Raw genomic sequence first — 27,480 nt, forward strand, 5'->3', positions numbered from 1 at the left:
GATTGGGGTGGAGTCGACATACGATACACAGACCCCAGTGGACTAACAATTAGCGTAGCATTTTGTGCTTCCCCCTCTCTGGTTTGGTTGGCGAAGGAATCCCTACAAAACAAGTTGCTAATGAAAACGAAGAGTTGCTTTTAAACATTAACAGCATTTTTATTCTTTGGGTGAATCAACGCCTTTGTAGTACTTGCTATAATTCAGCTGCAGGTATGTACGGATCAACAGCTTCAAGATTGTTACTTTGTAACATGCATGTTCGACACTGTTAAGAATCAGAAAAGTTAACTTCGACGTTCTGTGTCGAATTCCTGGGCAACTTAGTTCGGTCTTTCTAGTTGTTATCCAAAACAGGGCACAAAAGTTTATTTTAACGTTTCGTTGCGGATACATTATTTTTCTCTAGCTAACAGTAGCATGTAGGCTAGGTTTTGCCCAGAGGGCAGGGACAACACTTCGAGTATTTTCTTTGTGAATTGTAGATAAGAGTCGGTTGCTTATCTGGTACCCTGTATTAAGAATCTTAAATACCGAAGATTCTTCAGAACCTAACATAATTTTCTAATTCGACCCGGTCTTCTTTATCTCATGTTATGGTGGGTTTACTGTTTGTATGACTGTCAAAGTTGCCGTTCATGCCATTCCAAAATAATATAATTGTTGCATGGAGTTTCAGTATGGCATTTTAATTGTATTTCCTCTAACCCCACAAGAAAGGTTCAGAATAATTGACAAACAGTAAACCCCAGTAATAACATGGTGCCAGTAGTTTGCAACTCCAGTCATACCTTATCATGCCTTTTGTTTTTATTTATCATTCAGTTCGAAAATGTTATGTATATTATATAATTCAGCAAAATCCAGGTACATAACTTTTGAAAAACTGGACTCAGGAGACGTCAGTGATCACTCATTGATGAATAATCTTTTTCAGACAGGTGTGGTTTGTCTGGGGAATGTTCTGTCTGGTTATCAGTGAGTGGTCTTGTATTAAGCCATACGTTATTTAAATTTGGCTATAAGGTTGTTTTCAGAGTTCCTAATCTGAACACAAAAGTTGTTTTCTGTGTTAAGTCTGGTGTACTAAACATGTCATTCTTTTTTCTCGAAAGTTGGGATTTCCTTTTCTGTTTGACCTAAGGCACTGTAAGCTTGGGAAAAGTGTTCTTGACTCAACTGCAACATTTAGAGTATTCCAATATTACAGTGATGAGGTGCCCTCCAAACATTCATTTTAATTTAATTGACTAGGACACACGGGTGGTCTGTCCATCCTAACAGATGGCCAACAGACACAGTACAGGTTCAGAGGACAGACCACCCAAATGAACACATGTAGGCCTACACAGGCTGTAAATTTAAATAATATTTGTTACTAATTGTCTACCTATACCAAAATTAAGCTTGATGAACTGACATAAGTTGCTGGATATAGACCCATGTTAGATGCCAGAAAATGTCACAACTAATGACACATTAAGAGCGCATGGTGCTGCTATGCTCTTTGTTACAGTGAATATGAGCCTGTCATAGTGGTTCAATATAGCACAGTGCAAATACATCGCCATTCCACAGCTGTTAATTGCTGTGTAACATATTCCCCAGGCAGGCCAGCCTAGTCATCTTGCTGTGGGATTTACAGTAAGCTAGAGAAGGCTGTCATGCATTACACTCTTGGGGGGAATGGGTTCTTTAGCTGTTCTCATAATAAATCCATGATTTCTGTTGGTAAAACCCATTCAGTGTTTGTGTGTGCAATTTACACACTGGTACAGTTTGTGTTTGGGAGTAAGAGAAGGCTGGCAGGAAGATGGGGCAGGCCTGCACTCGACTGGTTAATTAGCCTAAAAGGATGACGTCAAGGAAGACTGCCTGTCATGCAATTGTGTGAAAATGCTTAGCTCACCCACTTTGTAGCACCATGGAGTCAAGCATACACAGAAGTACAGAAAGTGATGTATTTTTTAAAGCAGGTTTTCAGATTAATTAGCTCTAAACTAAAGAGAAGAAAAGTTAACCCTGTTTACTGGTGCATTCTAAAATGATTTAACACCCACCATAACAAGTAGGCTATGACAAGGAATAGCAAAGAGATGTACAAGCCATCCCAATTATTTATTTGATCACCAGGCGTGCCTGATTTGGCCCATCAAGCTACGTGCATGGTCCATGCATCACATGAAGCTGATTAACAATTCAGTAATGGAGTTGGGGGCGGGACCAGTTCAGGGGGAAGGGTCTGGTTGCGGACATGTACTCTCAGGCATGGCCACTGTGAGGTCGGTGTGCACTATGGTGCTTATGGGCGGGACTCATATCTGCTTACATGCCATTTGATAGCGATTTTGTTCATTAACAATTCCCATAATGTGTTTAGTGCTTTGAAAGTTAACACATGGGATTAATGAAATTCTTAATTTGTTGTTGTTGTAATTCTTTCTTGTTTGAGCCTCAGAATCATTCATAGTTATTGCTAGACTTGGGCAGGAGCTATCACTTATTGATTTGCTTTGTACGGGTAACTTCATTGGCACTTCACTTGTTTGAGTTTTCCGGAGTGCTTCACATGAACTTTTTTCAATACAACAACGAGGAGTAGCTCAGAAAGATTGCTTTCTTTTATTTTTGGATTAATTTGTTGTATTTCACGTATGACATTGTTTCCCAAAGAAGTAAGGTGATGGTTATGACCATTTGAGATATTAGTGGTGTGTTGAAATGCAAATAGTGTACAAGCACTGAGGCTAAGAAGTGTACCCAATCTATTACCGTTTTGCGAAAACAGTTCTGGGGTTGTGCCAATGACCCCTATACATTTCGTTAAAAATGTAGAATAATTTTTGCCGAGTATTGATAAATAAGGCTCCTGACATTACTTATTTTCATGCTTTGTATGTTATGTTTTTGGGGAGACAAAACTTATTTGCAAAAGTATGAGTTTGTAGGTCTTAGGTCAAATATGGATACCCATTTTAAAGGAAAGACTTCATTGAACCCTATCAATCAGGCGTCGACCAAAACTGCCATTTTTTATTACTTGCTATTTGTAGAAAGGCATATAGTACCTACTGCTACGCTTACATTATTACAAGTTGTCTGACATGTAAACAAACATTTTAGAGGAAAATAAAATATTTGGGTGTACCATTTTCTTTTTGAAAGACTGTAATGGAATATGCAAATTTTACAATATACTGTGGGGAGAACAAGTATTTGATACACTGATGATTTTTGCAGGTTTTCCCACTTACAAAGCATGTAGAGGTCTGTAATTTATCATAGGTACTCTTCAATCAAATGTATTTATAAAGCCCTTTTTACAACAGCAGTTGTCACAAAGTGCTTTACAGAGACACCCGGCCTTAAACCCCAAGGAGCAAACAACAGTAGTGTTGGATTTCAGTGGCTAGGAAAAACTCCCTAAAAAGGCCGAATTTTAGGAAGAAACCTAGAGAGGACCCAGGCTCAGAGGGGTAACCAGTCCTCTTCGGGCTGTGCCAGGTGTGATATTAAGAGTCCAATTGGAATAATAAATACATTTCTCTGGGCTAAATCCAGAGTCTATTTGATTCTAGACCAGGTCAAAAGTATGACCAGATGGACAAGGACAGGGACAGCAAAGGGCCCCCCAAACCAGGTACACCGCAGGTGTGGACCAGGACCTCATCTCCTCCTAAAATGTAAAACTGGAGGAGACTGAGAAAAGTTAGAAGTGCATTCCTCATATCCCCCAGCACAATAATATAGTTGGGGCAGTATCAAGCCTACTGGTCACCTTCTAGTCCCCGGGCCAGGCTACACCTAATTATAAACCGTGCTGTAGAGATTAGTTTTTAGTAGACGCTTGAAAGTTTGCACTGAGTTTGCATTTCTAACCTTAATTGGCAGATCATTCCACAATAGTGGAGCTCTATGAGAAAAGGCCCTGCCACCAGCTGTTTGTTTAGAAATTCTAGGTACAATTAAAAGGCCTGCATCTTGCGATCGTAGGTTACGTGCAGGTATGTATGGCTGGATCATTTCAGTAAGGTAAGTAGGAGCAAGTCTGTGTATTGATTTATAAGTTAAGAGTAAAACCTTAAAATCAGCCCTTACCCTAACAGGCAGCCAGTGTAAGGACGCTAGGACAGGAGTAATGTGTAAAAAAAAAATGTTGTTCTAATTAGCAGCCGTGTGCAGCACTAATTGAAGTTTATTTGTTAATTTGTCTGGATAACCAGAGAGAAGAGCATTGCAGTAATCTAGTCTAGAATTAACAAAAGCATGGATTAATTTTTCTGCATCAGTTTTTGATAGAAAGTTTTTAATTTTTGCAATGTTTCGAAGATGAAAATAAGCAACTCTTGAGACATATTTTATGTTCTTCAAAGGAGAGGTCAGGGTCAAGGGTAACGCCAAGGTTTTTTACAGTTTTTTGGGATACGACCATGCAGCCGTCGAGGTTCACAGTGAGATCTGCTAACAATGCTCTTTGTTTCTTGGGTCCTAAAACGAGCATTTCTGTTTTCTTGAGTTTAAGAGCAAGAAATTCTCTGTCATCCACTTCCTAATATCTGAAATGCATGCTTCCAAAGTAGCTAATTTAGGGGCTTCTCCATGCTTCATTGAAATATATAACTGTGTCATCAGCGTAACAGTGAAAGTTTACATTGTGATTTCGGATTACATCGCCCAGAGGGAGCATATATAGTGAGAACAATAATGGGCCCAGAACCGAGCCTTGAGGAACACCAAAGCATACCTTTGACTTGTCAGAGGATATGCCATCCACACTAACAAACTGATATCTTTCAGATAAGATTTAAACCAGGCTAGAACATGTCCACGTAGCCCAATATGGGTTTCCATTCTCTCTAAGAGAAGGGAGTGATCAATAGTGTCAAAAGCAGCACTAAGATAAAGAAGCAACAGGACGGATGGGGAACCTTTATCTGAGGCCATTAGAAGGTCTCTTCAACTGTGAGTGATGGAATCTACAACAAAAATCCGGAAAATAACTAAGTAATTAATTAGCATTTTATTGCATGACATAAGTATTTGATACATCAGAAAAGCAGAACTTAATATTTGGTACAGAAACCTTTGCAAATAGAGATCATACGTTTCCTGTAGTTCTTGACTGGTTTGCACACACTGCAGCAGGGATTTTGGCCGACTCCTCCATACAGACCTTCTCCAGATCCTTCAGGTTTCGGGGCTGTCACTGGGCAATACAAACTTTAAGATCCCTCCAAATATTTTCTATTGGGTTTAGGTCTGGAGATTGGCTAGGCCACTCCAGGGCCTTGAGATGCTTCTTACGGAGCCACTCCTTAGTTGCCCTGGCTGTGTGTTTCGGGTCGTTGTCATGCTGGAAGACCCAGTCACGACCCATCTTCAGTGCTCTTACTGAAAGAAGGAGGTTGTTGGCCAAGATCCTGCGATACATGGGGCCCATCCATCCTCCCCTCAATATAGTGCAGTCGTCCTGTCCCCTTTGCAGAAAAGCATCCCCAAAGAATGTTTCCACCTTCAACCATGCTTCACGGTTGGGATGGTGTTCTTGGGGTTGTACTCATCCTTCTTCTTCCCCCAAACATGGCGAGTGGCATTTAGACCAAAAAGCAAATTTTGTCTCATCAGACCACATTACCTTCTCCCATTCCTCTTCTGGATCATCCAGATGGTCATTGGCAAATTTCAGACGGGCCTGGACATGGGCTGGCTTGAGCAGAGTGACCTTGCACGCACTGCAGGATTTTAATCCATGAATGTGTAGTGTGTTACTAATTGGTTTTCTTTGAGTCTGTGGTCCCAGCTCTCTTCAGGTGATTGACCACGTCCTGCTGTGTAGTTCTGTGTAGTTCTGGGCTGATCCCTCACCTTCCTCATGATCATTGATGCCCCACAAGTAGAGATCTTGCATGGAGCCCCAGACCGAGGGAGATTGACCATCATCTTGAACTTTTTCCATTTTCTAATAATTGCGCCAACAGTTGTTGCCTTCTCACCAAGCTGCTTGCCTATTGCCTATTGTCCTGTAGCCCATCCCAGCCTTGTGCAGGTCTACAATTTTATCCCTGATGTCCTTACGCAGCTCTTTGGTCTTAGCCATTGTGGAGAGGTTGTAGTCTGTTTGAGTGTGTGGACAGGTGTCTTTTATACAGGTAACAAGTTCAAACAGGTGCAGTTAATACAGGTAATGAGTGGAGAACAGGAGGGCTTCTTAAAGAAAAACTAACAGGTCTGTGAGAGCCGGAATTCTTACTGGTTGGTCGGTGATCAGATATTTATTTCATGCAATAAAATGCAAATTAATTATAAAAACTTCATACAATGGGATTTTCTGGATTTTTGTTTTAGATTCCATCTCTCACAGTTTAAGAGTACCTATGATAAAAATTACAGACTTCTACATGTTTTGTAAGTAGGAAAACCTGCAAAATCAGCAGTGTATCAAATACTTGTTCTCCCCACTGTACGTGCCTATCCACTTCTCTTGGAACTTAATTAAATCTATTTTGTCGGACTTTCGTTTTAAAAACAACCCTGCAAAAATGTTGACAGAAGAGGACAGCACTGTCATGTATTATTTCAGTGCATATTTTCAGAGAACCTGAAAGGTCAACATCACTGCCTAAGAGCAAAAAAAACCTTTGATGGCTATGAGAGAGAAGATGAGGTTGGCAATGTGACCGTCAAAACTCTATTCTGCATCAACCAGGTCTGACTCAATTCTGCTAGATTGAAAGTTCCTGTTCTTTGTTGAAGTCCTTGATCTTTGTTGTTGAAACTTGGGATGAAGAACACGTGGCCAGTTTTGGACAGCAGATCCAAGATATACTGGCATACATCCAGAGGATGCACCTGGAGGGCGTATCTGCAGCTGTCCTGATCTCTGCAATCACAGAAAAATGTGCTCAGACAATATCCATCTTAACACTTACTTATCTTAGATTTTCAGTGTTCACCGTTTTGCTTAATCCATGCTAAGTGGCCACTTTAAGGTACTGCTCATTACCTTATTCTTTGTTAGAGAATTTCGTAATTCATAATTTACCATAAAATATGTACTTAAGTGACTTTAATGTTTTGCACCACTTGTATTTATGGCACCATTGTTATACTGATTTATTTTCTTGAGATAAATATGTAAGCATATACACATGTTAACAGTTGTATAATTGTATGTTGATTTGCTGAATAAAAACAAACATACTTGGAATGGTAGATCGCATATGCTAATCAAGGACTGAGTTTGAAGTAGTGTGTTTTCCATCCAAAGAACTTAAAAGAAATCCTATTGCTCTTGAAATCCATGGGCTATTTCCTTCTTCTGTTATGTTGTCTGGGCACTGGAAAACTAAAGAGAAATCGCATTAAATCTATGGACCACAAATCAATTAACAATAATATGCTTAGAATATGTCCACATTAACATGTTGACATGGAATTGTAGATATTACTTTAGGGGATTTGTCTTTGAAAACTTGTCCCAGACATGTGAATTCCTTGAATTGTCGACCGCTCTGTACAGAAGAAATAAAACAAGCACTTAATTGTAGCTTTCCTCTGTGAATATACACTGATCAGCCATAACATTATGACCACTGACAGGTGAAGTGAATAAGACTGGTAATGGTGTTATCATGGCACCTGTGAATTCGTGAGCTTAGAATTATAAGGTTCCATCTGACATTTTTGTTCAAATTGAGTTATTTACATATACTGGACTATTTTATGTTTATTAACCTCTGTGTGGTGTTGTCTTTTGAAATCATTTTTTTTGTCCATAATTCACAAAATAATAAAGTTCCATCTCCAAGAAGGCATACCACATTGGAGTTATAAGGTTCTATCTGTGATACAATCAAAATCCTCTGATTATGGGAGGACCAATCAAAATCCATATTTTAGCCATGTATGTTTAGCTGTGCTACTTTGTGTGTTAACTAGTTGACTTGGGATAGTTTGCAAATTTAACAGTTAGAAACCTAACATTGAATGACTTTACTGATGATTTGTTTAAAAGAGATAGCAGTAGTGAAGCGTAAGTTGAAGAATATTAGTTGGCTATATTGCAGCTTTTTAAAAAAGAATATTTAAAGTTACCATACCATACCATCTTCTTCCGCTTATCCGGGGCCGGGTCGCGGGGGCAGCAGTCTAAGCAGGGATGCCCAGACTTCCCTCTCCCCAGACAGTCCCTCCAGCGTGTCCTAGGTCTTCCCCGGGGTCTCCTCCCGGTGGGATGGGACCGGAAAACACCTTCCCAGGAAGGCGTTCCGGAGGCATCCGAAAAAGATGCCCAAGCCACCTCAGCTGACCCCTCTCGATGTGGAGGAGCAGCGGCTCTACTCTGAGCTCCTCCCGGGTGACCAAGCTTCTCACCCTATCTCTAAGGGATCGCCCGGCCACCCTGCGGAGAAAGCTAATTTCGGCCGCCTGTATCCGGGATCTTGTCCTTTCGGTCATGACCCAAAGCTCATGACCATAGGTGAGAGTAGGAACGTAGATTGACTGGTAAATCGAGAGCTTCGCCTTGCGGCTCAGCTCTTTCTTCACCACGACAGACCGATACATCGACTGCATTACTGCAGAAGCTGCACCGATCCGTCTGTCAATCTCCCGTTCCATCCTTCCCTCACTCGTGAACAAGACCCCTAGATACTTAAACTCCTCCACTTGAGGCAGGCACTCTCCACCAACCTGAAGTGGGCAAGCCACCCTTTTCCGACTGAGGACCATGGCCTCGGATTTGGAGGTACTGATTTTCATCCCCACCGCTTCACACTCTGCTGCAAACCGTCCCAGCGCATGCTGAAGGTCCTGGTTAGAAGGGGCCAACATCATCTGCAAAAAGCAGAGACGAAATTGTGTGGTCCCCAAACCTGACACCCTCCGGCCCCTGGCTGCGCCTAGAAATTCTGTCCATAAAAATTACGAACAGAACCGGTGACAAAGGGCAGCCCTGCCGGAGTCCAACATGCACTGGGAACAAGTCTGACTTACTGCCGGCAATGCGGACCAAGCTCCTGCTTCGGTTGTACAGGGACCTGACAGCCCTTAGCAAAGGACCCAGGACCCCATATTCCCCAAGCACCCTCCACAAGATGCCGCGAGGGACACAGTCGAATGCCTTCTCCAAATCCACAAAACACATGTGGATTGGTTGGGCAAACTCCCATGAACCCTCCAACACCCCGTAGAGGGTATAGAGCTGGTCCAGTGTTCCACGGCCCGGACGAAAACCACACTGTTCCTCCTGAATCCGAGGTTCTACTATCGGCCGTATTCTCCTCTCCAGAACCCTGGCATAGACTTTCCCGGGGAGGCTGAGAAGTGTGATTCCCCCTATAGTTGGAACACACCCTCCGGTCCCCCTTCTTAAAAAGAGGGACCACCACCCCGGTCTGCCATCCCAGAGGCACTGTCCCCGACCGCCATGCGATGTTGCACAGGCGTGTCAACCAAGACAGCCCCACAACATCCAGAGACTTGAGGTACTCAGGGCGGATCTCATCCACCCCCGGTGCCTTGCCACCGAGGAGTTTCTTGCCCACCTCAGTGACTTCAGCCCGGGTGATGGACGAGTCCACCTCTGAGCCCTCATCCTCTGCTTCCTCAATGGAAGAAGTGACAGCGGGATTGAGGAGATCCTCGAAGTATTCCTTCCACCGCCCAACGACATCCTCAGTTGAGGTCAACAGCTGCCCACCTCTACTGTAAACAGCGTTGGTAGGGCACTGTTTCCCTCTCCTGAGGCGCCGGATGGTTTGCCAGAATCTCTTCGAGGCCAGCCGATAGTCCTTCTCCATGGCCTCACCGAACTCCTTCCAGGCCCGAGATTTTGCCTCCACAACCACCCGGGCTGCAGCCCGCTTGGCCTGTCGGTACCCGTCAGCTGCGTCAGGAGTCCCACAAGCCAACCATGCCAGATAGGACTCCTTCTTCAGCTTGACGGCATCCCTTACTTCCGGTGTCCACCACCGGGTTCGGGGATTGCCGCCTCGACAGGCACCGGAGACATTACGGCCACAGCTCCGAGCGGCCGCTTCGACAATGGCGGTGGAGAACATGGTCCACTCGGACTCAATATCTCCAGCCTCCCTCGGGATCCAGTCGAAGCTCTGCCGGAGGTGGGAGTTAAAGATCTCTCTGACAGGAGACTCGGCCAGACGTTCCCAGCAGACCCTTACAGTACGCTTGGGCCTGCCGAGTCTGTCCAGCTTTCTCCCCCGCCATCGGATCCAACTCACCACCAGGAGGTGATCAGTTGACAGCTCCGCCCCTCACTTCACCCGAGTGTCTTATAGCTCCCCAGCTCTGCCGCCAAGTGTTGGAGTTTACCCCGGTGAACGAGAGGGTCGTTTCCCTGCGCCTACGGGTCGGGGATAGGTCTCTCACTGTTGTTTGTGCCTACGGGCCGAACGGCAGTGCAGAGTACCCGACCTTCTTGGAGTCTCTGGGAGGGGTGCTGGAAAGTGCTCCGACTGGGGACTCTATTGTTCTACTGGGGGACTTCAACGCCCACGTGGGCAACGACAGTGACACCTGGAGGGGCGTGATTGGGAATATTTAAAGTTGATAGATAAATTAGATCCCTAACCCACTAGCTTGCAAGCTAACCTCCGCTAGCTACCTGGTCCTAACTCGCTAGCAAATGTACACAGTCCGGTTAGCTACGGTGAATATAGCCAGCCAACCATCTCCACATCAAGTTGCAAAGTGGCAAGTTAACTAGCTAGCTAGGTAAACTTTTAATCACCTTAGCTATCCATCTAGCAATTAGATGTGCAGATAGCTGGCTTCATAGTAACTAACTAATGATATCGTCAGCACACTATCTAGTTAACTAGCTAACAAATCTAGATGCTTTTAAGTGTTCAGCAGTGCAGTCATTATGGCCATGTATCATGAACAGGGCCAGCTATAACAACTTGTAGTCTTGTTAAATGATCAACACAAGCAAGTACCTTTTGCTGCAGTGGCCCAGATTGTGGTTGGTCAGTGTCCATACAGTATACAGTACACTAAGTGCCATGATTGACATGTACATTTTGAGGTCAGACTCTTGTCTCACCAACCATCATCTTGTCAAAGGCAAAGATATATAAAAAAAACAAACACCCAGAGGCCAAGAAGAGTGACCTCAGAGGGTCAATGTTTGAGTACATGCCTGCTAAAATGAAAAGTAATAATAGTGATAGTGTTACGTAAAGTAATAAAATAAAGACATGCTTAATGTATAAGGTGTTTCAAACTTTATGGTATTGCCTAACTGCATGTGAATTGACATGTTGAATATAAATGTTTTTATTCAAATATAACTGTTATTTCTAAATCTTATGAATGTATACACTACATTTGAAAAATGTATATGTTAGAACAACGTTTTGGTGTTAAGATATTCAATTTGCAACTAAAGGTTTTACATTGTGATGGTGAGATGGAACTATATAATTCTGAATCGGATCAGAGCTCTCAGAATTATAAGGTTCCATCTGTGTTTGAACTATTCCAAAAAAGAACATTTCTAATTTTGATATGACTTACCCGAAGTACAGTTAGGGTGATGGCCTTGTTAAGCTATACAAAATAAATATACTATGTAAAACCTTTGCCAACAGGGATATGCAGTCTTTGATGCTCTCTCTGAATCGTATTGGAACCTTATAATTCTAAGCTCATGAGTTGGTGGGATATATCAGGCAGCAAGTGAACATTCAGTCTTAAAAGTTAATGTGTTAGAAGCAGGAAAAAGAGGCCAGCGTAAGAGTCTCAGTGACTTTGACAAGGGCCAAATTATGATGGCTAGATGACTGGGTCAGAGCATCTCCAAAACTGCAGCCTGTGTGGGGGGTTCCCGGTCTGCCTTGGTCAGTACCTATCATAAGTGATCCAAGGAAGGACACTGGTACTGATAGAAAGGTGTCGGAACACACCGTGCATTGCAGTTTATTGCGTATGGGGCTGTGTAGCCGCAGACCAGTCAGGGTGCCATGCTGACCCCTGTCCACTGCCGAAAGTGCCTACAATAGGCACATGAGCATCAAAACTAGACTACGGAGCATTGGAAAAGGTGGCCTGGTCTGATGAATCACGTTTTCTTTTACCTCATGTGACCCTGGAGTACACACGGCACCAGGATGCACTATGGGAAGGAAGCAAGCCGGTGGAAGCAGTGTGATGCTTTGGGCAATGTTCTGCTGAGATACCTTGGGCCCTGCCATTCATGTGGATGTTACTTTGACACGTACCACCCACGTAAGCATTGTTGCAGACCATGTGCACCCTTTCGTGGCAACACTATTTCCTGATTTTCAGCTGAATAATGTGCCCTGCCACAAAGCAAAAATGGTTCAGGAATGGTTTGAGGAACACAACAACAAGATCAAGGTGTTTACTTGGCCTCCGAATTCCCCAGACCTCAATCCAATCGAGCATCTGTGGGATGTGCTAGACAAACAAGTCTGATCCATGGTGGCCCCACCTGGCAACTTACAGGACTTAAAGGATCTGTTGCTAACGTCATGGTGCCAGATACCACAGCACACCTTCAGAGGTCTAGTGGAGTCCATGACTCGACGGGTCAGGGTGGTTTTGTCAGCAAAATGGGGACCTACAGAATATTAGGCATAATGTTATGGCTGATTGGTGTAGAACAATGTTACATTCAAAAGCAACAGAACTATAAAATCAAGATTCCACATATTCCAATCAACAAATATAAACTGGTGTCAATACGAGCTAGCGATTGCTATAGGTGATAAAAAAAAACTTTGTATTCACTTTAGAAAATGTTTGCTATTGATTTAGTGTGGGGTATGAGTCGTTCCAGCTCAGTTTTTAGGAGTATCAAAGCAATTGGCCAATTGGGGAACTTTTAATAATATCAAGACTTTGCTGGGAGAGGTGATAATTGCTCTTGGTTTCTGAGCGCCAACTTAGCAAGTATACAGGTGGTGGACAAAATGACAGAAACACCACATGGAAAATTATTATTTTGTAGCAACTAATTAGTTGTACATATCTGTCAGCTATAAAAGAGATCTCACAATTAGTATTTTGATAGTTGAGTTTTCAAATCAATATGAGTTGACAGAGTTCCTGAAGAGACCAAATAGTTGGTGCCTGAATTGCAGGTAAATTGGTAATAAACTGCAAAATTATCGAATGTGTGAAGTCCAAACAAAATCATGACAGTACATGCAAAACATGAAGAAGAAATTCCATTGGCAAAGAAAAAACAAGTCAAATCTGACCTACAGAGAGATTGATAACAGGATAGTTGCTCAATGCCCGCAAAATCACAGCCTTGATAATGACGAAAGAATTGAATCCGTATCTCTTACCTAATCTCATATTAGGTGCTTCCTGTTGCATACGCTTCCCTCATGATGTTCCAGTATTCGAGGATGATAATACCCCCATACACACTTAAACAAATGCAAGAGAGGTTTTATGAACACCAGGATGACTTCATGGTCTACCCAATCACCAGATCTAAATGTCATTGAACCATCATGGGAAGTTCTGGAGCACATTCTGCCAAGTAGACCTCATTAACCTCTTCCCTAAAAGAACTGGAGGCTTTTCTTCTTGAAGAATGGTGCAATATCCCATTAATCCAGGAACGATTGGAGCTGTTCTGAAGGCAAAGAATGGCCCTACAGCTTTTTAGAATCCTTGATTTAAAAAAAAATATTGTTAGGTTTTTCCATTGTTTTGTCCACCCTCTGTCCAAGCCTAACATGCCAAACATGTACGTACATAAATGACAAGTTTAGACAAATCATTACTAGAAAAAGCCTGCACACTAACTCCACTATATCTTAATAAAAAAAATTAACAGATGTTTTGATCTAGAGATCCTTCAGGTTTTTCACTGAAGTGTACCACAGATACATAGCCGGACAGGCATTTCAACAGGAGAACAATGTTCTTTGTAGTGCATGTTAAAATCTAACAGGTGAGATTGGGCTAAGATGAGCCAATTTTCACTTAAGTTGTCCCCTAAACAGGAAATGAGACCAATGTAGGACTTGTATCTCTACCGTTATTTCAGGATGTCCCCTATCAGGTGAAAATAATGTACTAATGACAAAGGGCCATAAATACACAGCTCAAAATTATGGGAACACTTTTTAATCACACATCAGGTCTCAAAGAACCAAATGCATTAAGAATCAACAGCGTCTGGGCATCCTCCTGATGAGATGGCGGATGGTGTCCTGGGGGATCTCCACCCAGACCTAGATCAGGGCATCGTTGAGCTCCTGGACAGTCTGTGGTGCTATGTCCCAGAGGTTCTCCATTGGATTCAGGTCTGGGGAACGTGAGGGCCCTTCAATGGCATCAATGCCTTCATCATCCAGGAACTGCACCAGCATATGGTTTGATGATGGGTCTGAGGATTTCATCCCGGTACCTAACAGCAGTCATTGTACTGTTTGCTAGCACGTGGCGGTCTGTGCGACCCTCCAAGGTTACGCCTTCCGAGATCATCACTGACCCGCCTCCAAATCGGTCATGCTGGATGATGTTGCAGGCTGTATAACGTTTAGCACAGTGTCTCCAGACTGTTTCACGTCTGTCACGTGTATAGTGTGAACCTGCTCTCATCTGTGAAGATAACAGGGCGCCAATGGCGGACCTACCAATTCTGGTGTTCTCTGGCGAATGCCAATTGAGCTGCACGGTGCTGGGCTGTGAGCCACAGGTCCCACTAGAGGATGTTGGGCCCTCAGTTATGGAAACATGCACACCAGTAGCCCACTGGAGGTCATTTTGTAAGGCTCTGGCAGTGCTCCTCCTGTTCCTCCTCGCAAAGGAGTAAATACCGGTCCTGCTTCTGGGTTGATGCCCTTCTACGGCCCTGTCCAGCTCTCGTGTAACAACCTGTCTCCTGGTATCTCCTCCATGCTCTTGAGACTACTGGGAGACACTGTAAACCTTGCAACGGCACGTATGGATGTGCCATCCTGAAAGAGCTGGACTGCCTGTTGTTATGGAACTTTTTGACTAAGGTGCATTTGAGAAATGTCTGTCTTTCCATTGGCTGGTATGTAAATCTTTACTTTGATTGTGACACACGTCTGTATAATATCAGAGGATTATTAGGAATTTGGGCCATGTCCTCCTGCCTAGAAGAAGGGTGTCAGTCTTTTGATCCTCAGGAATGTGGTCTTTGGGGGGAAGTAAGATCAATTTGATCTTTAGGTAAAAACAACAGTAAACATTATGGCAGGAAGGATAAGGTGGGGGAGGATAGCATTTGACTTGTGAGATAGGATAAAGGGCATGTGTTTTATTGACATGAGTCAGATGGGCAGCATCTTACCACACCCCTTTTCCTCCCTTATATACAGTTGACTGACTTGTATAGAGTTAGAGACTCCTCGGATGATTATGTTTGTAAGCGTTTGACGCGTCTCTCATATTTGCAAATATTAATAAAACTGTCAGAATGTGCCAAGAGAACTTCGTCTCTGTACTTCCTTATTTTTAGAGTGTCGATCGATAGAATTACCATCACAATTATATACAGTTGACTGACGTGTATAGAGTTAGAGACTCCTTGGACGATTATGTTGGTAAGCGGTTGACGTTGTCTCTCTTATTTGCAAATGATATTAAAATGGTGCCTAGAGAATTTTGTCTGTTTCTTACTCCTTTAAGCGTGTCAATCGATGGAATTACCATCACACTGTGCAACCTGAATGGGCTGCAGGTACTGCCTCATGCTACCAGTAGTGACAAGGACATTAGCAAAATGCGCAGCTGGAGTTAAATCCGTCAGGAAGGATTAGGAGAGAGCAATTGTCTGTGGCCACCATCTCTAAAACCTTTCCCGTTTTGGGGGTTGTCTTGCTGTGGCCTCTCCAGTGCATCTGTTGTCACTTTCATTTGCACCAAAACAGGTGACATTGACTCACAATTGCTTATGCTTCCTAACTGGACACATGGATATCCTTGAAGTTTAATTGACTTGGTGTTATACTGTGATGATTAGGGGGTTCCCTTATTTTTGGAGTAGTGTATAATTGCTTTTTTCTAAATATGGGGATGGGTAACCTTATCCAATGGCTCATATTACCCCACTCTCCCCTTATTAGATATTGTTTCCCATTCATGGGATGGTTAAATGTTTGACATTTGCTTTTGAAATTACATTAATTTGTAATGGCCAACCTAGACATGGTCAAGGATTCTGTTTTTGGCCCTGTAAGGATGTGCTTTTTGATCTTGACCTTGATCTATACATTTAATTACTAGGGCAACCAGTACCACAGAGATCATACTAAATTAATAGAGATGTATTTATTTCGGGATTGGTCCAATACATTTTTGTGTGTGCATGGTCCCAGTAGGTCACCTGCGTTGGATATTCTAACCATCTTCAGTGCTGTATCAGGTGGAGAAAATGACCCTCTGGCAGCCTTTAGCTAACACTAACACATGCTTGGTCATGTACATTTCAGAATACACCAGTGGTATTTTGACTTGCCTTATGTTAACCCTGCTGTCATATCGAAGCTCTGATTCAAACCCCTCTGGCCTCAGTGTCACACATTTGTCATTTTGGCTTCTACTTTAGATATCGGACCACCAAAAGATGGCAGGGTGGTAAATGTCTATGACCATAAAGTGTACCACTTTCTTATTTTTACTAATAATGGGTTAATGGATGCAGCGATCAATTTTCCCATTAACAATCACCCATATTACTGAACTTAATTTGGCTTTCTCAGGTATAAGCCTGGTGGTGAATATCAGCAAAATGTCAGCAATAATAGGTTGCGATGGCTACTGTCGATACTTTCGGTTTATCATCCTATCTCTACTAGGTCACTCTGTTATATTTTGAAACATTAGCATAGATTGAACATAGTCCTGGACTCTCAGTAGAGAATCTCTTGGGTCTACGAAACTGATAAATGTTAACCTGAAACCTTTCTAACCAACTTCTCTCATTCTTTCACAGCATGGGGGCACCACCGTACGAGGAGAAGGAGACATGTGGGACCATCTGTCTGAAGTACCTCCTCTTCACATTCAACTTCCTTTTCTGGGTGAGTCTCTGTCTGGTCTCCTGAGCTGGGAGAACAACCCCTCCGAGACAGATCTCAGTTTTAAATTTCCATGTGGTCCATCGGGTGAAAAAAAAAAAAAAGCGTACATCTAACTTTAAGCATGTCTTCAACAGAACAACAGTAAATCTGGAAATGTGTCCAACATTTCTGTGGAAAGACACAATACAACCAGCTAATAGACTGCACAGTTAGTATGCGCTGCCACAAATGTTTTTTCACATTCTCACCAACCCGAAAATGAATAGCCACAGGAAATGTGTGAAAAGTGTGAAACCGATGTTCTTCCGTCCTTAAGTCTTCTACGGCTTAATTAACTAAACAAAGATACTCTTTTGCCTGGCAAAACATTTGTCCTTTTAAGGAATTATTTGTTATTGCTGTACAGTATATGTGAATTCAAGGGTGAACTTCTGTTGTGCAACAATGTTTTGTGTTTCAACACCACATTATGGGTTGGTCAATCATAAATCAGCAGTGGCACTTATCAACGTCAGTGAACGTCCAAACACACATTGCCTTGTCTGTTGTCTAATTGAGACAGAGGTGAGGTTTGACAGTTTTTCACGGCCCAAGTCTGCCTTTAAGCGCTGTGTGTCCAAGACACTATATTTAGCATGTGGGTCTGCCTGTCTCTCATGACCTTTACTCCTGGGGTGTGTACATGTGTTAATGTCATTGGGACTTCCTACACTTCCTCTCATTTTAGAAAATTAGCAGTGTATTGATTTATTTAACCATATTTTACACATCTAGTCTGGTGTATAACCGGCCAGCTTCTCCGCTTACTCCTTTGTGAATGAATGACCCTGGATTACACAGAGATCAGAACCTGTCTGAGTGATTAAATTGGCACAGTGACAAGGTTTTGGCGCAGTGCTGCAACATCTGCTGGCCCAGCAGAGTATAAGTATAAGACTTAGCATCATTCGACACACATTCAGCAGTGTTCAATTATAGATGAGAATGAATGGCCACAATGATTGAAGTAGGCCACGGGTAATTTGTTTGCCATTAGCCCATGTGTCTCAACACCGCTGTCTCCTCGCAGATGGCAGGGGGTGTGGTGATGGCGGTCGGCATCTGGACGCTGGTGGAGAAGAGCGACTACATCAGCCTGCTCTCCTCGTCAACTTACGCCGCTTCCGCCTACATCCTGATCCTGGCTGGGGCCATCGTCATGGTGACGGGTGTACTGGGCTGCTGTGCCACCTTCAAGGAGCAGAGGAACCTGCTGAGAGTGGTGAGTGGTGGCCGTCCTTTATTAGAATTTGCATTCTTCATGTCTCACTGGTGACACAAGTATGCATCAATAACACTGACCCAGTTTTTGGTTCCGAGTTCAACCTTTAGCTTTCAGGATCAAAGCAGAGCTGCTAAGTAGACATCCACACTAAACACACAAATGCTGGGAGCGCAATATGTTTTTGTTATTTTTCCTCTTTCTAGGATGCACAACCCATGGATTAAATTTGGTTAACATGCAAAGCAGCTGTACAAAATCCATACCAGAAGCAGAAAATAGAACCTCAAGGGAGCCTCAAAACATGGTTCATTTGTGTGTATGAAAACAACAGATTTGAACATGAACATGATTGGCCCTCAAACATACTGTGTACACAGAGTGGTTTGTAAGTGCTGGCAGAGACTGAGCAGTTGGGAAAGAGCAGGAGCCCACAGAGACATACGTGGGACATTTGTCATGGAAATAGTTTGAAGGCTGCAAACCCACCTACATTAACCCAGCTCCGTTAGAAAGACTTGCAGGCTGAAATTTCTATTGAAGTAAAAGGACCAAATAGCCTTATTAATACCCTTTAAAATAAATAAAAAACCAATCCACAATAGCCAAACTTTTGAGCATATTTTACAAGCACTAAAATGTTATTTCCAGTAATATTACAAGTATACATTTACATTTTAGTTCCTTAGCAGACACTCTTATCCAGAGCGACCTACAGTTGGTTCATGCATTTTAAGACGGCTAGGTGAAACAACCACACAATTTAGTAGTAAGTGCATTCTAATCAATGAATTTATTTGCAAAGGTCAGTGCTGGATAGAAGACTATACATTGGGAATTACCCCAAATGGACAGGACAGCCAACAGCCCAGAGGGGGCTGAACGAAGAGCCCTTATTACCACATCTTAGTATACAAAAGTGTGAAATAAGTGGGTCTATTTTAACACACTTAAGTATATGTATAGCTTAAGTACAACTTAAGATATTCCTAAATTATACACTAAATATACAGCTTTTATGACTTGGGTAATAGCAAATGCCTAACCCTAAATCCATCCCAAACCTTAAGCCCCAAATTAAGGGCTTTTTGGGCAGTCTTTACTTAGATAATGTTTATTTTATTTTGGGGTAGGTTTATATTTCAGGTTTATATTTTACAATCCCCAAAAGGCACTCACTTAACTTGTCTAAAACACAAACACTCACAACTTACAGCCTGCATGTATTTCTCAGATGAGACTTTATGAGAATACTTTTCCACGAATGCCTTTGCTTTCATTTCAGAGGGAGAGAGGGGAGAGTTGTATAACTAAAAGGAGGTGCAGTATGAGCATATGCAAACACACATTCCATTGTTTGGGGGAAGAAGTGTCAGTGAGGTGGCAAAAGTACTTGAGGCAAACAGTTTTCCTCCCAAACAAACTGAATTAATACCACCGGCTGAGTCAGAAAACCCAAGAGGGACGGCGAAAGTGACCTCATACTTCCTGGCCCAAGCCCTTAAAGGCTGTGGTAGACTGAGCTGAACTGTGCACCCACATGTCATTTGTTTTTCTTTTTCCTTACCTTGTAACTAATTTCATTTTAACGGGTCTTAAATGAGTGTCATTTCCAATCATGTTTAATGACCTACCCTGCGGAGGCTGCGGCTAACATTAGCTCAGATTTAAGCTGTTGGTGCAAAGGTGCCCTTGTCTCAATCTGAGGAGAATGCCCTCTAGAAATGTTTTCCCCATTTCAACAGTATGCAAATGTCTACTTCGATGCCTTCTGACAATGTTTTTCCAAATAATGTTTTGTCGGGGACCAACTGATCTGGTTAAACAGAGCTTGTCCGCTTTTGTCAAGGTCATAAACGGAATGCTCCATTTCCCATATGTGTGTGCTGTAAAAATATTGTGTATATGATCTTCTTGCCAGCAAGTGTTTTAACTTGGTATTCATGTTCGACAGTCTCTTTTTCATATAAAATTTAACATGTACTGTCCATAGGGATTTTGGCAAAAAACACCAATAAAACCAATACATTTCCTTTTTTAGTGATGATATGATCTTTCCCTTCCTGTGACTTCAGAGTTGAAAGAATAGTCCAGTATTATTTGTTCTTGTTGGTTAAAGTTTCACACACAGTCTCTCATTTGGACTGCATGTGTGTTGGCATGCAGAGTGCACCCAAAGGAGTTAAGATTAGGCTGATGAATCATGCTGAAGGAATGACCCTGTCAGAACAAAGTAAGGAGAGAGAGAGTTAGAGAGGAAAAGGGAGGTGTGCGTAGTATTCTGTCTGTATCAATCAGTCTGACTATACCACTATCTCTAATACATGTCTATATCTCTAATCCAGGTTTACTATACATTATTGTCTTTTGAGGAGACCAAATGTCTCCTCAAAAGACAATAAATCCAGAAAATTTAGTCCCTGTTTTTTTTTTTATTATTATTATTGACAATATGTTTAGGTATATCAATAATTTTTCTGGACCCATGAGGATAGAAAAACTACTGTGTGAGTGACCTAACTCTGGCCACAAGTGGCAAGAAGACTGCTGTCGAGTCAGTGTGAACTAACTACAATGTCTTTCCTCTCCTTTGCTGTATCAGCTTTCTATCGAACTCCATGCCTCTGACAGAGTTGTGTGCGAAGGAGGTAGAGGCCTCATCTGGGTGTTTGTTGTCTGCTGCTTCTCTATTTTGTTGTAGTTAGATGTAAATAGAAAATATGCAGGCCCAACTTCACTGAATACCAAAGGTTTTCTATGGATGACCCAACTCCCAACAGCACAACAGGTTTTCTGTAGTAGACCCAACTCCAACAGCACAACAGGTTTTCTGTAGTAGACCCAACTCCAACAGCACAACAGGTTTTCCGTAGCAGGCCCAACTCCAACAGCACAACAGGTTTTCTGTAGTAGACCCAACTCCAACAGCACAACAGGTTTTCTGTAGTAGACCCAACTCCAACAGCACAACAGGTTTTCCGTAGCAGGCCCAACTCCAACAGCACAACAGGTTTTCTGTAGTAGACCCAACTCCAACAGCACAACAGGTTTTCCGTAGCAGGCCCAACTCCAACAGCACAACAGGTTTTCTGTAGTAGACCCAACTCCAACAGCACAACAGGTTTTCCGTAGCAGGCCCAACTCCAACAGCACAACAGGTTTTCTGTAGTAGACCCAACTCCAACAGCACAACAGGTTTTCCGTAGCAGGCCCAACTCCAACAGCACAACAGGTTTTCCGTAGCAGGCCCAACTCCAACAGCACAATAGGTTTTCCTTAGCAGGCCCAACTCCAACAGCACAACAGGTTTTCCGTAGCAGGCCCAACTCCAACAGCACGACAGGTTTTCCGTAGCAGGCCCAACTCCAACAGCACAACAGGTTTTCCGTAGCAGGCCCAACTCCAACAGCACAACAGGTTTTCCGTAGCAGGCCCAACTCCAACTGCACAACAGGTTTTCCGTAGCAGGCCCAACTCCAACAGCACAAGGTTTTACTTTTTGATGTCATGAACGACCTGTCCTTAACAGATCGTCAGAGCATTTTACTTATTTTTCTGAATTCCAGATTTACGCTTTTAAAAAGAAAGTATTGGGAACAGGCACTGGGGAAATAATGTTCACACGTGCGTGCGTACACACACTTTTTCAACACCCTGACCAGATGTTTTCCATAATTCTAACCCAGCTGTGGACCATGAAGGGCTCTGATAACTTGAATGCTTTTTTGTAGCATTTCATAAATTACCAACTGTTTAGCTGCATCATATCATCGAAGAGTAAAACTGTTTCTGGTCCAGTTGATAAGGTTCCTATTGACACCGCAGATTGGATCCCTAAAATTGGCCAACATTTCTAATCCTTTTAATCAAAACAACCTAACAATGACCCTACAACCACCTGCCGACGGCTCTGAGAAACAAAGCTCTGCCTCGTCTAACTCGCAAATCCACACATTTCCTTTTAAACTCGAAGCCTGCAGACACATAGAAGCGGGGCTGCGGGATATCCATTTCAAGCTAATCCCCTGTCTTCATTGTCTTCCACACAGTACTTTGTCCTGCTGCTGTGCATCTTCCTGCTGGAGATCCTGGCCGGTATCCTGGCCTACATCTATTACCAACAGGTAATGAATGACTCAGTCCAGAGCACCTGACGCTTCCGCCAGCAGAACCAGAATGTATACCCAGGAGCCCCGCCCAGTGAGGGAAGAGTGCCTGGTGTCATGTGTGGCTGAGTCGGTAGAGCGCGGAGCCCGTGAAGCCAGGGTTGTGGGTGTGATTTACCTCAGTGGTGCGGAGGTGTTGCTGCACCGTCTCTCTGAATGAGAGTTGGCTAAATGACTTCAATGGAAGTTCACCGATTACACCTCAGTCAGTCTCACTCTCACGCTCGCTCTCTTGCCTTTTCCAAGCTGTTGCTTCTCTCTATCTCTCTCTATTGCCTTTTCCCAGCTGTTGCTTCTCTCTAGCTCTAGCTTCTCTCTCCCTCTCTTCCTCTCATCTCCTCCCACGCTTGTTGCTGTGGCCATTCTGTATGATGGTGAGGATTTCGCTAAATAATGTGATTCCTGCTACAATCCCTGCATTGCTTGTGCAATATTACCGCCTGTGGAGATCGAGGCGTCGACATGAGGGAACGCCATCCTGCCGGCTCAGTCGGTCCTGCACTCTTGTTGGATTATTGTCTGCTTGTGTTGCTTGATCCTTTCGCCCGGTTTTCTTTTCACTGCGGCAGTGTTACCCACACTGTCATCAGGTATAATGAAAAACCTACCCCCCCCCCCCCCCCACACACACTCCCCTGTTCATGTATTCTTTTCATCTCTCCTTTATGTTCTGACTTGGCTCGTTCTGTGGTTGCCATAGAAACTGTGGGCCAGCTGGATGTAGACGTCCACTCTTAGCTGAGAGCTTAAGTTTTGCTCTGCTGTGGTAAATGAATGAACATTTAACAGAGCAGTCTCTTACCTGTTGCGTGTATCACTTCGTATTTTCCTTGCTTGAAATTATCCTTTGGTCAAGAGCAGGATTTCCTTCTGTAATTGCAGACCCTAATCCATCCCGCAATGAGATGGATTAGGGTCCCTTCAGGTGTTATTTAGCAGCTAGATGAGTCACAGTCTCCGACATTGACCTTTCTGTCTGCTTCTTCCACTATCTGCCAAGTATTACGGGACCTGTTCAGACAGACTATCATTTGGTATGTACGAGACAAGTCATCGTTCAATTGTTAAGCTACAACCGAAACCTGCACTCCAGTGATATGATTTCCCCTTTCTTGTCACTGCTTAGTCTCTGGTTACTGCCCTTTCGGCTGAGTCACTCCGTCGTAGCCTGACCTAGGTCATGTTCGCTGTGTCCAGGACATAACTGGGAATAAACCTATTCTAGCCTGCACTTCGCCATTAAGAGCAGCTGTCATTTTATTGTAGTCAAGTGGGTGGGACTTCCTAGCTTAATTACGCTGATCCCTTCACATGAATGGAGAGTTGATGTGATTGCAACTCTTACAACCAGGTCATTGGTAGGGATCAGCCAATTAATTACTTAACACAGCTGTGGCCAACAGTGCGGAAACAGATGCTGTAATGGCACACTTACACAGACCTCTCTGTGTGTCTGCTGTCTAACATGTCGCTTCTGTCTTCCTGTGCAGCTCAATGAGGAGCTTAAACAGAACCTGCGGGAGACCATGGTGAAAAAGTACATGGCGGAGGGACAAGAGCACATCACCAAAGCAGTGGATAAGCTGCAGCAGGAGGTGAGAGAAACCACCACAAGCAGACTTCAGGAGTCTGGTTGGAGGGACACGTGGACATGTGTTGACTTTTGTCAGTCAGCTTGGTTGTGTATTTTTGCTTAGGTCTACAGTTTATTGCTGTTTTTTTACCCTTTCTGGCACACCTACTGCATATTTTCATCATACGTTCTTCCTTTGTTACCCGACATGAAAACGGTCATTTCAAAACTCAGGGTTTGAAAGGCATTTGGTGTTACCTCTCGGCTCCCTATTTGTTAAATGCCTTCTCCTTCCAGTTTAAGTGCTGCGGCAGCAACGGTTCATCTGACTGGGCCGACAGCTTGTGGATCAACACCAATGATGAGAAACAGAAGCGGGTGCCAGACAGTTGCTGTAAAACTCAGATGAATGGGTGTGGCAAGAGAGACCACCCCTCCAACATCTACAAGGTTGAGGTGAGTCCTGGAGAATGTGTTACTGCACCTGCAGCGCAAAATCTGCTTCATTACAGGATTGAGTATCTGGTTAAAGAGAAAAGCGACACGTGTCAGTAGCAGGTAGTTGCTACTAATTACAAACATAGACGTGTACACACACACACACACACACAGAAACAAACTTAGTGATCATAATTTCCTCTCTCCAGGGGGGTTGTATCACTAAACTGGAGAACTTCATTTTGGACCACCTGAAGATCATTGGAGCGGTGGGTGTGGGCATCGCCTGTGTGCAGGTGAGCAGTGTAAATGATTTCACAGCACAGACCTGACCTAAGATGGCCGCCATAAACACGATTATCCTTGGCCTGGTCTGCAGAAATTCAGGGGTGAAAAAATAGGTGTAAATGTAGGCAAATATAATAGCGTGGGGTGTCAATATTTCATCTATGATTATGCAGAAACTGAAGCACTTATAAATAGCACCTTGCAGCCAACGGCTTGTGTCCCTCTGGAGCTGTAAAGGGTCCAGGTCAGGCTGGAGCTGTAAAGGGTCCAGGGTCAGGCTGGAGCTGTAAAGGGTCCAGGGTCAGTCTGGAGCTGTAAAGGGTCCAGGGTCAGTCTGGAGCTGTAAAGGGTCCAGGGTCAGTCTGGAGCTGTAAAGGGTCCAGGGTCAGTCTGGAGCTGTAAAGGGTCCAGGGTCAGTCTGGAGCTGTAAAGGGTCCAGGGTCAGTCTGGAGCTGTAAAGGGTCCAGGGTCAGTCTGGAGCTGTAAAGGGTCCAGGGTCAGTCTGGAGCTGTAAAGGGTCCAGGGTCAGTCTGGAGCTGTAAAGGGTCCAGGGTCAGTCTGGAGCTGTAAAGGGTCCAGGGTCAGTCTGGAGCTGTAAAGGGTACAGGGTCAGGCTGGAGCTGTAAAGGGTACAGGGTCAGGCTGGAGCTGTAAAGGGTCCAGGTCAGTCTCAGGGCAGGACAGCAGATGAATCTGGAACTGAGGTTGGAGTGTCTTCTGAACAGAGATCCTGATATTTCGGTGTTCACTAACAATCCCATGGCCCTTAACCCCCACCCCTCCCCCCACTCTTAAATGAACTGGCTAACCTGGCTGTACCATCCTTGCCTCCTAATCAACCTCCCCTCATTCCTTCCACCACCACCTTGTTGCTGGGGAGCAATCTGGCCCAACTTGTTTGGCGTGCATTACCCAGTTGGATTCTACACAGCGGTGGTGGTGACCTCCACCTTGAAGACATAAAGCACTTTGGAAATCTAGAAAAGCACAATATGAATTAAATCCATTATTTATGAAATATTATTTTCAATATCAACATGCATTTTCCTGAGGCCTCAGGCATATACACCAATCGGCCATAACATTATGACCACCGGCCTAATATTGTGTAGGTCCCCTGCCATCAGGGAATACTGTTGCCATGAAAGGGTAAACATGGTCTGCAACAATGCTTAGGTAGGTGGTATGTGTCAAAGTAACATCCACATGAATGGCAGGACACAAGGTTTCCCAGCAGAACATTGCCCAAAGCATCACACTGCCTCCGCCGGCTTGCCTCCTTCCCATAGTGCATCCTGGTGCCATGTGTTCTCCAGGTAAGTGATGTACCCGGCCATTCATGTGATGTAAAAGGAAATTATTAATCAGGCCAGGCCGCCTTCTTCCATTGCTCTGTGGTCCAGTTCTGATGCTCTCATGCCCATTGTAGGTGCTTTCGGCAGGGGACAGGGGTCAGCATGGACACCAAGACTGGTTTGCTGCTAAAAAGTCCCATATGCAGCAAACTGCAATGCACTGGGTGTTCTGACACCTTTCTATCAGTACCAGTATTAATCTTTTCTGCAATTTGAGCTACAGTAGCTCGTCTGTTGGATCGGACCACATGGGCCAACCTTCACTCCCCATGTGCATCAATGACCCTGTCACCAGTTCACTGCTTTCCCGACCTTTTGATAGGTACTGACCACTGCAGACCAGGAACACCCCACAAGGGCTGCAGTTTTGGAGATGCTCTGACCCAGTCGTCTAGCCATCACAATTTGCCCCTCAAAGTTGCTCAGATCCTTACCCTTGTCCATTTTTCCTGCTTCTAATACATCAGTTCTGAGGACAGAATGTTCACTTGCTGCCTAATATATCCCACCCACTGACAGGTGCCATGAGATTATCAGTGTTATTCACTTCACCTGTGAGTGGTCATAATGTTATGGCTGATCGGTGTGCTTTGAAATATGCTGGAACCAACTGAAACCAAATCTTCAGGCTCATCTGCCCGCAAGGTAGTTTTTATGCCTTCTGTGTGCTATGTCATCAGTCCTTTTATGACGCCTTTCTTTCAGGTTGTTGGGATGGTGTTTACTTGCTGTCTATATCGGAGTTTGAAGGCCGAGCCATACTGATGGTAGAACGAGGATGGACGGTATGGAGAAAGAGGGAGGGGCCTCAGCTAATCAGGGTCATCATCGTCTAGGAACTCTTCTCATCCTGGAGTCCACCACTGTACTGAGCAATAAAAGGAGGAGGAGCTGTGTAAGAGTCTTGGGTGCAGTAACGACAGGGGGAGGTGGGTGTGGGGATTTTTGTTCTAGCTTTGCAAAACAGGGGCTTGATTTTCAAGATTAATTTTATTGGTGCAATGCTACAACTGAAAAGTGTCCCCCGTCCCCCTGGTAGCTATCTGGTCTACTTTGCTCTATATTTTCTGCAACAGTGGAGCATTTAGGGAAACCTAGTGTGGTGTAAAGATCAGTGGACCAAAACAGCCCATGCAGAAGTTCTTAACCCTCATGAGAACTGCTTTCCTTTAACATTGCAATAATCTTGACTGTGGCAATAATGAGTAAGACCTGACCTCTGGGGCCAATTAAAACGGCAACACATTTCCTTTATGCATTAAGTAGCTGATTATACATTTACACATGTATTTTACACTTTTCCTCTCTCACCTTATTCATTTTCAGTTTGTTTTAATTTGTA

At 43.7% G+C, this 27,480-nt stretch overlaps 1 protein-coding gene across 1 annotated transcript; it reads left to right on the forward strand.

The window, feature by feature from the left end:
- LOC105025973 (CD151 antigen) lies at window positions 1-27,480 on the forward strand. The gene is made up of 8 exons (XM_010897085.5): window positions 1-213; window positions 16,970-17,057; window positions 18,127-18,318; window positions 22,368-22,442; window positions 23,975-24,079; window positions 24,355-24,513; window positions 24,705-24,791; window positions 26,844-27,480. The coding sequence occupies exons 2-8, from the start codon at window positions 16,971-16,973 to the stop codon at window positions 26,901-26,903; spliced, it is 765 nt and encodes a 254-aa protein (XP_010895387.2). The 5' UTR covers window positions 1-213; window position 16,970; the 3' UTR covers window positions 26,904-27,480.

This window comes from Esox lucius, chromosome 2, assembly GCF_011004845.1.
Source record: "Esox lucius isolate fEsoLuc1 chromosome 2, fEsoLuc1.pri, whole genome shotgun sequence".
Taxonomy (NCBI): Eukaryota; Metazoa; Chordata; class Actinopteri; order Esociformes; family Esocidae; genus Esox; species Esox lucius.

What these genes read in the sequence shown, in the direction of transcription:
- LOC105025973 (XM_010897085.5), top strand. Translation starts at nt 16,971, where the DNA reads ATGGGGGCACCACCGTACGAGGAGAAGGAGACATGTGGGACCATCTGT. An exon ending in AGAGGAACCTGCTGAGAGTG is followed by an intron (nt 18,319 to 22,367) that starts GTGAGTGGTGGC and finishes TCTTCCACACAG; the next exon opens with TACTTTGTCCTGCTGCTGTG. An exon ending in TGGGCATCGCCTGTGTGCAG is followed by an intron (nt 24,792 to 26,843) that starts GTGAGCAGTGTA and finishes CCTTTCTTTCAG; the next exon opens with GTTGTTGGGATGGTGTTTAC.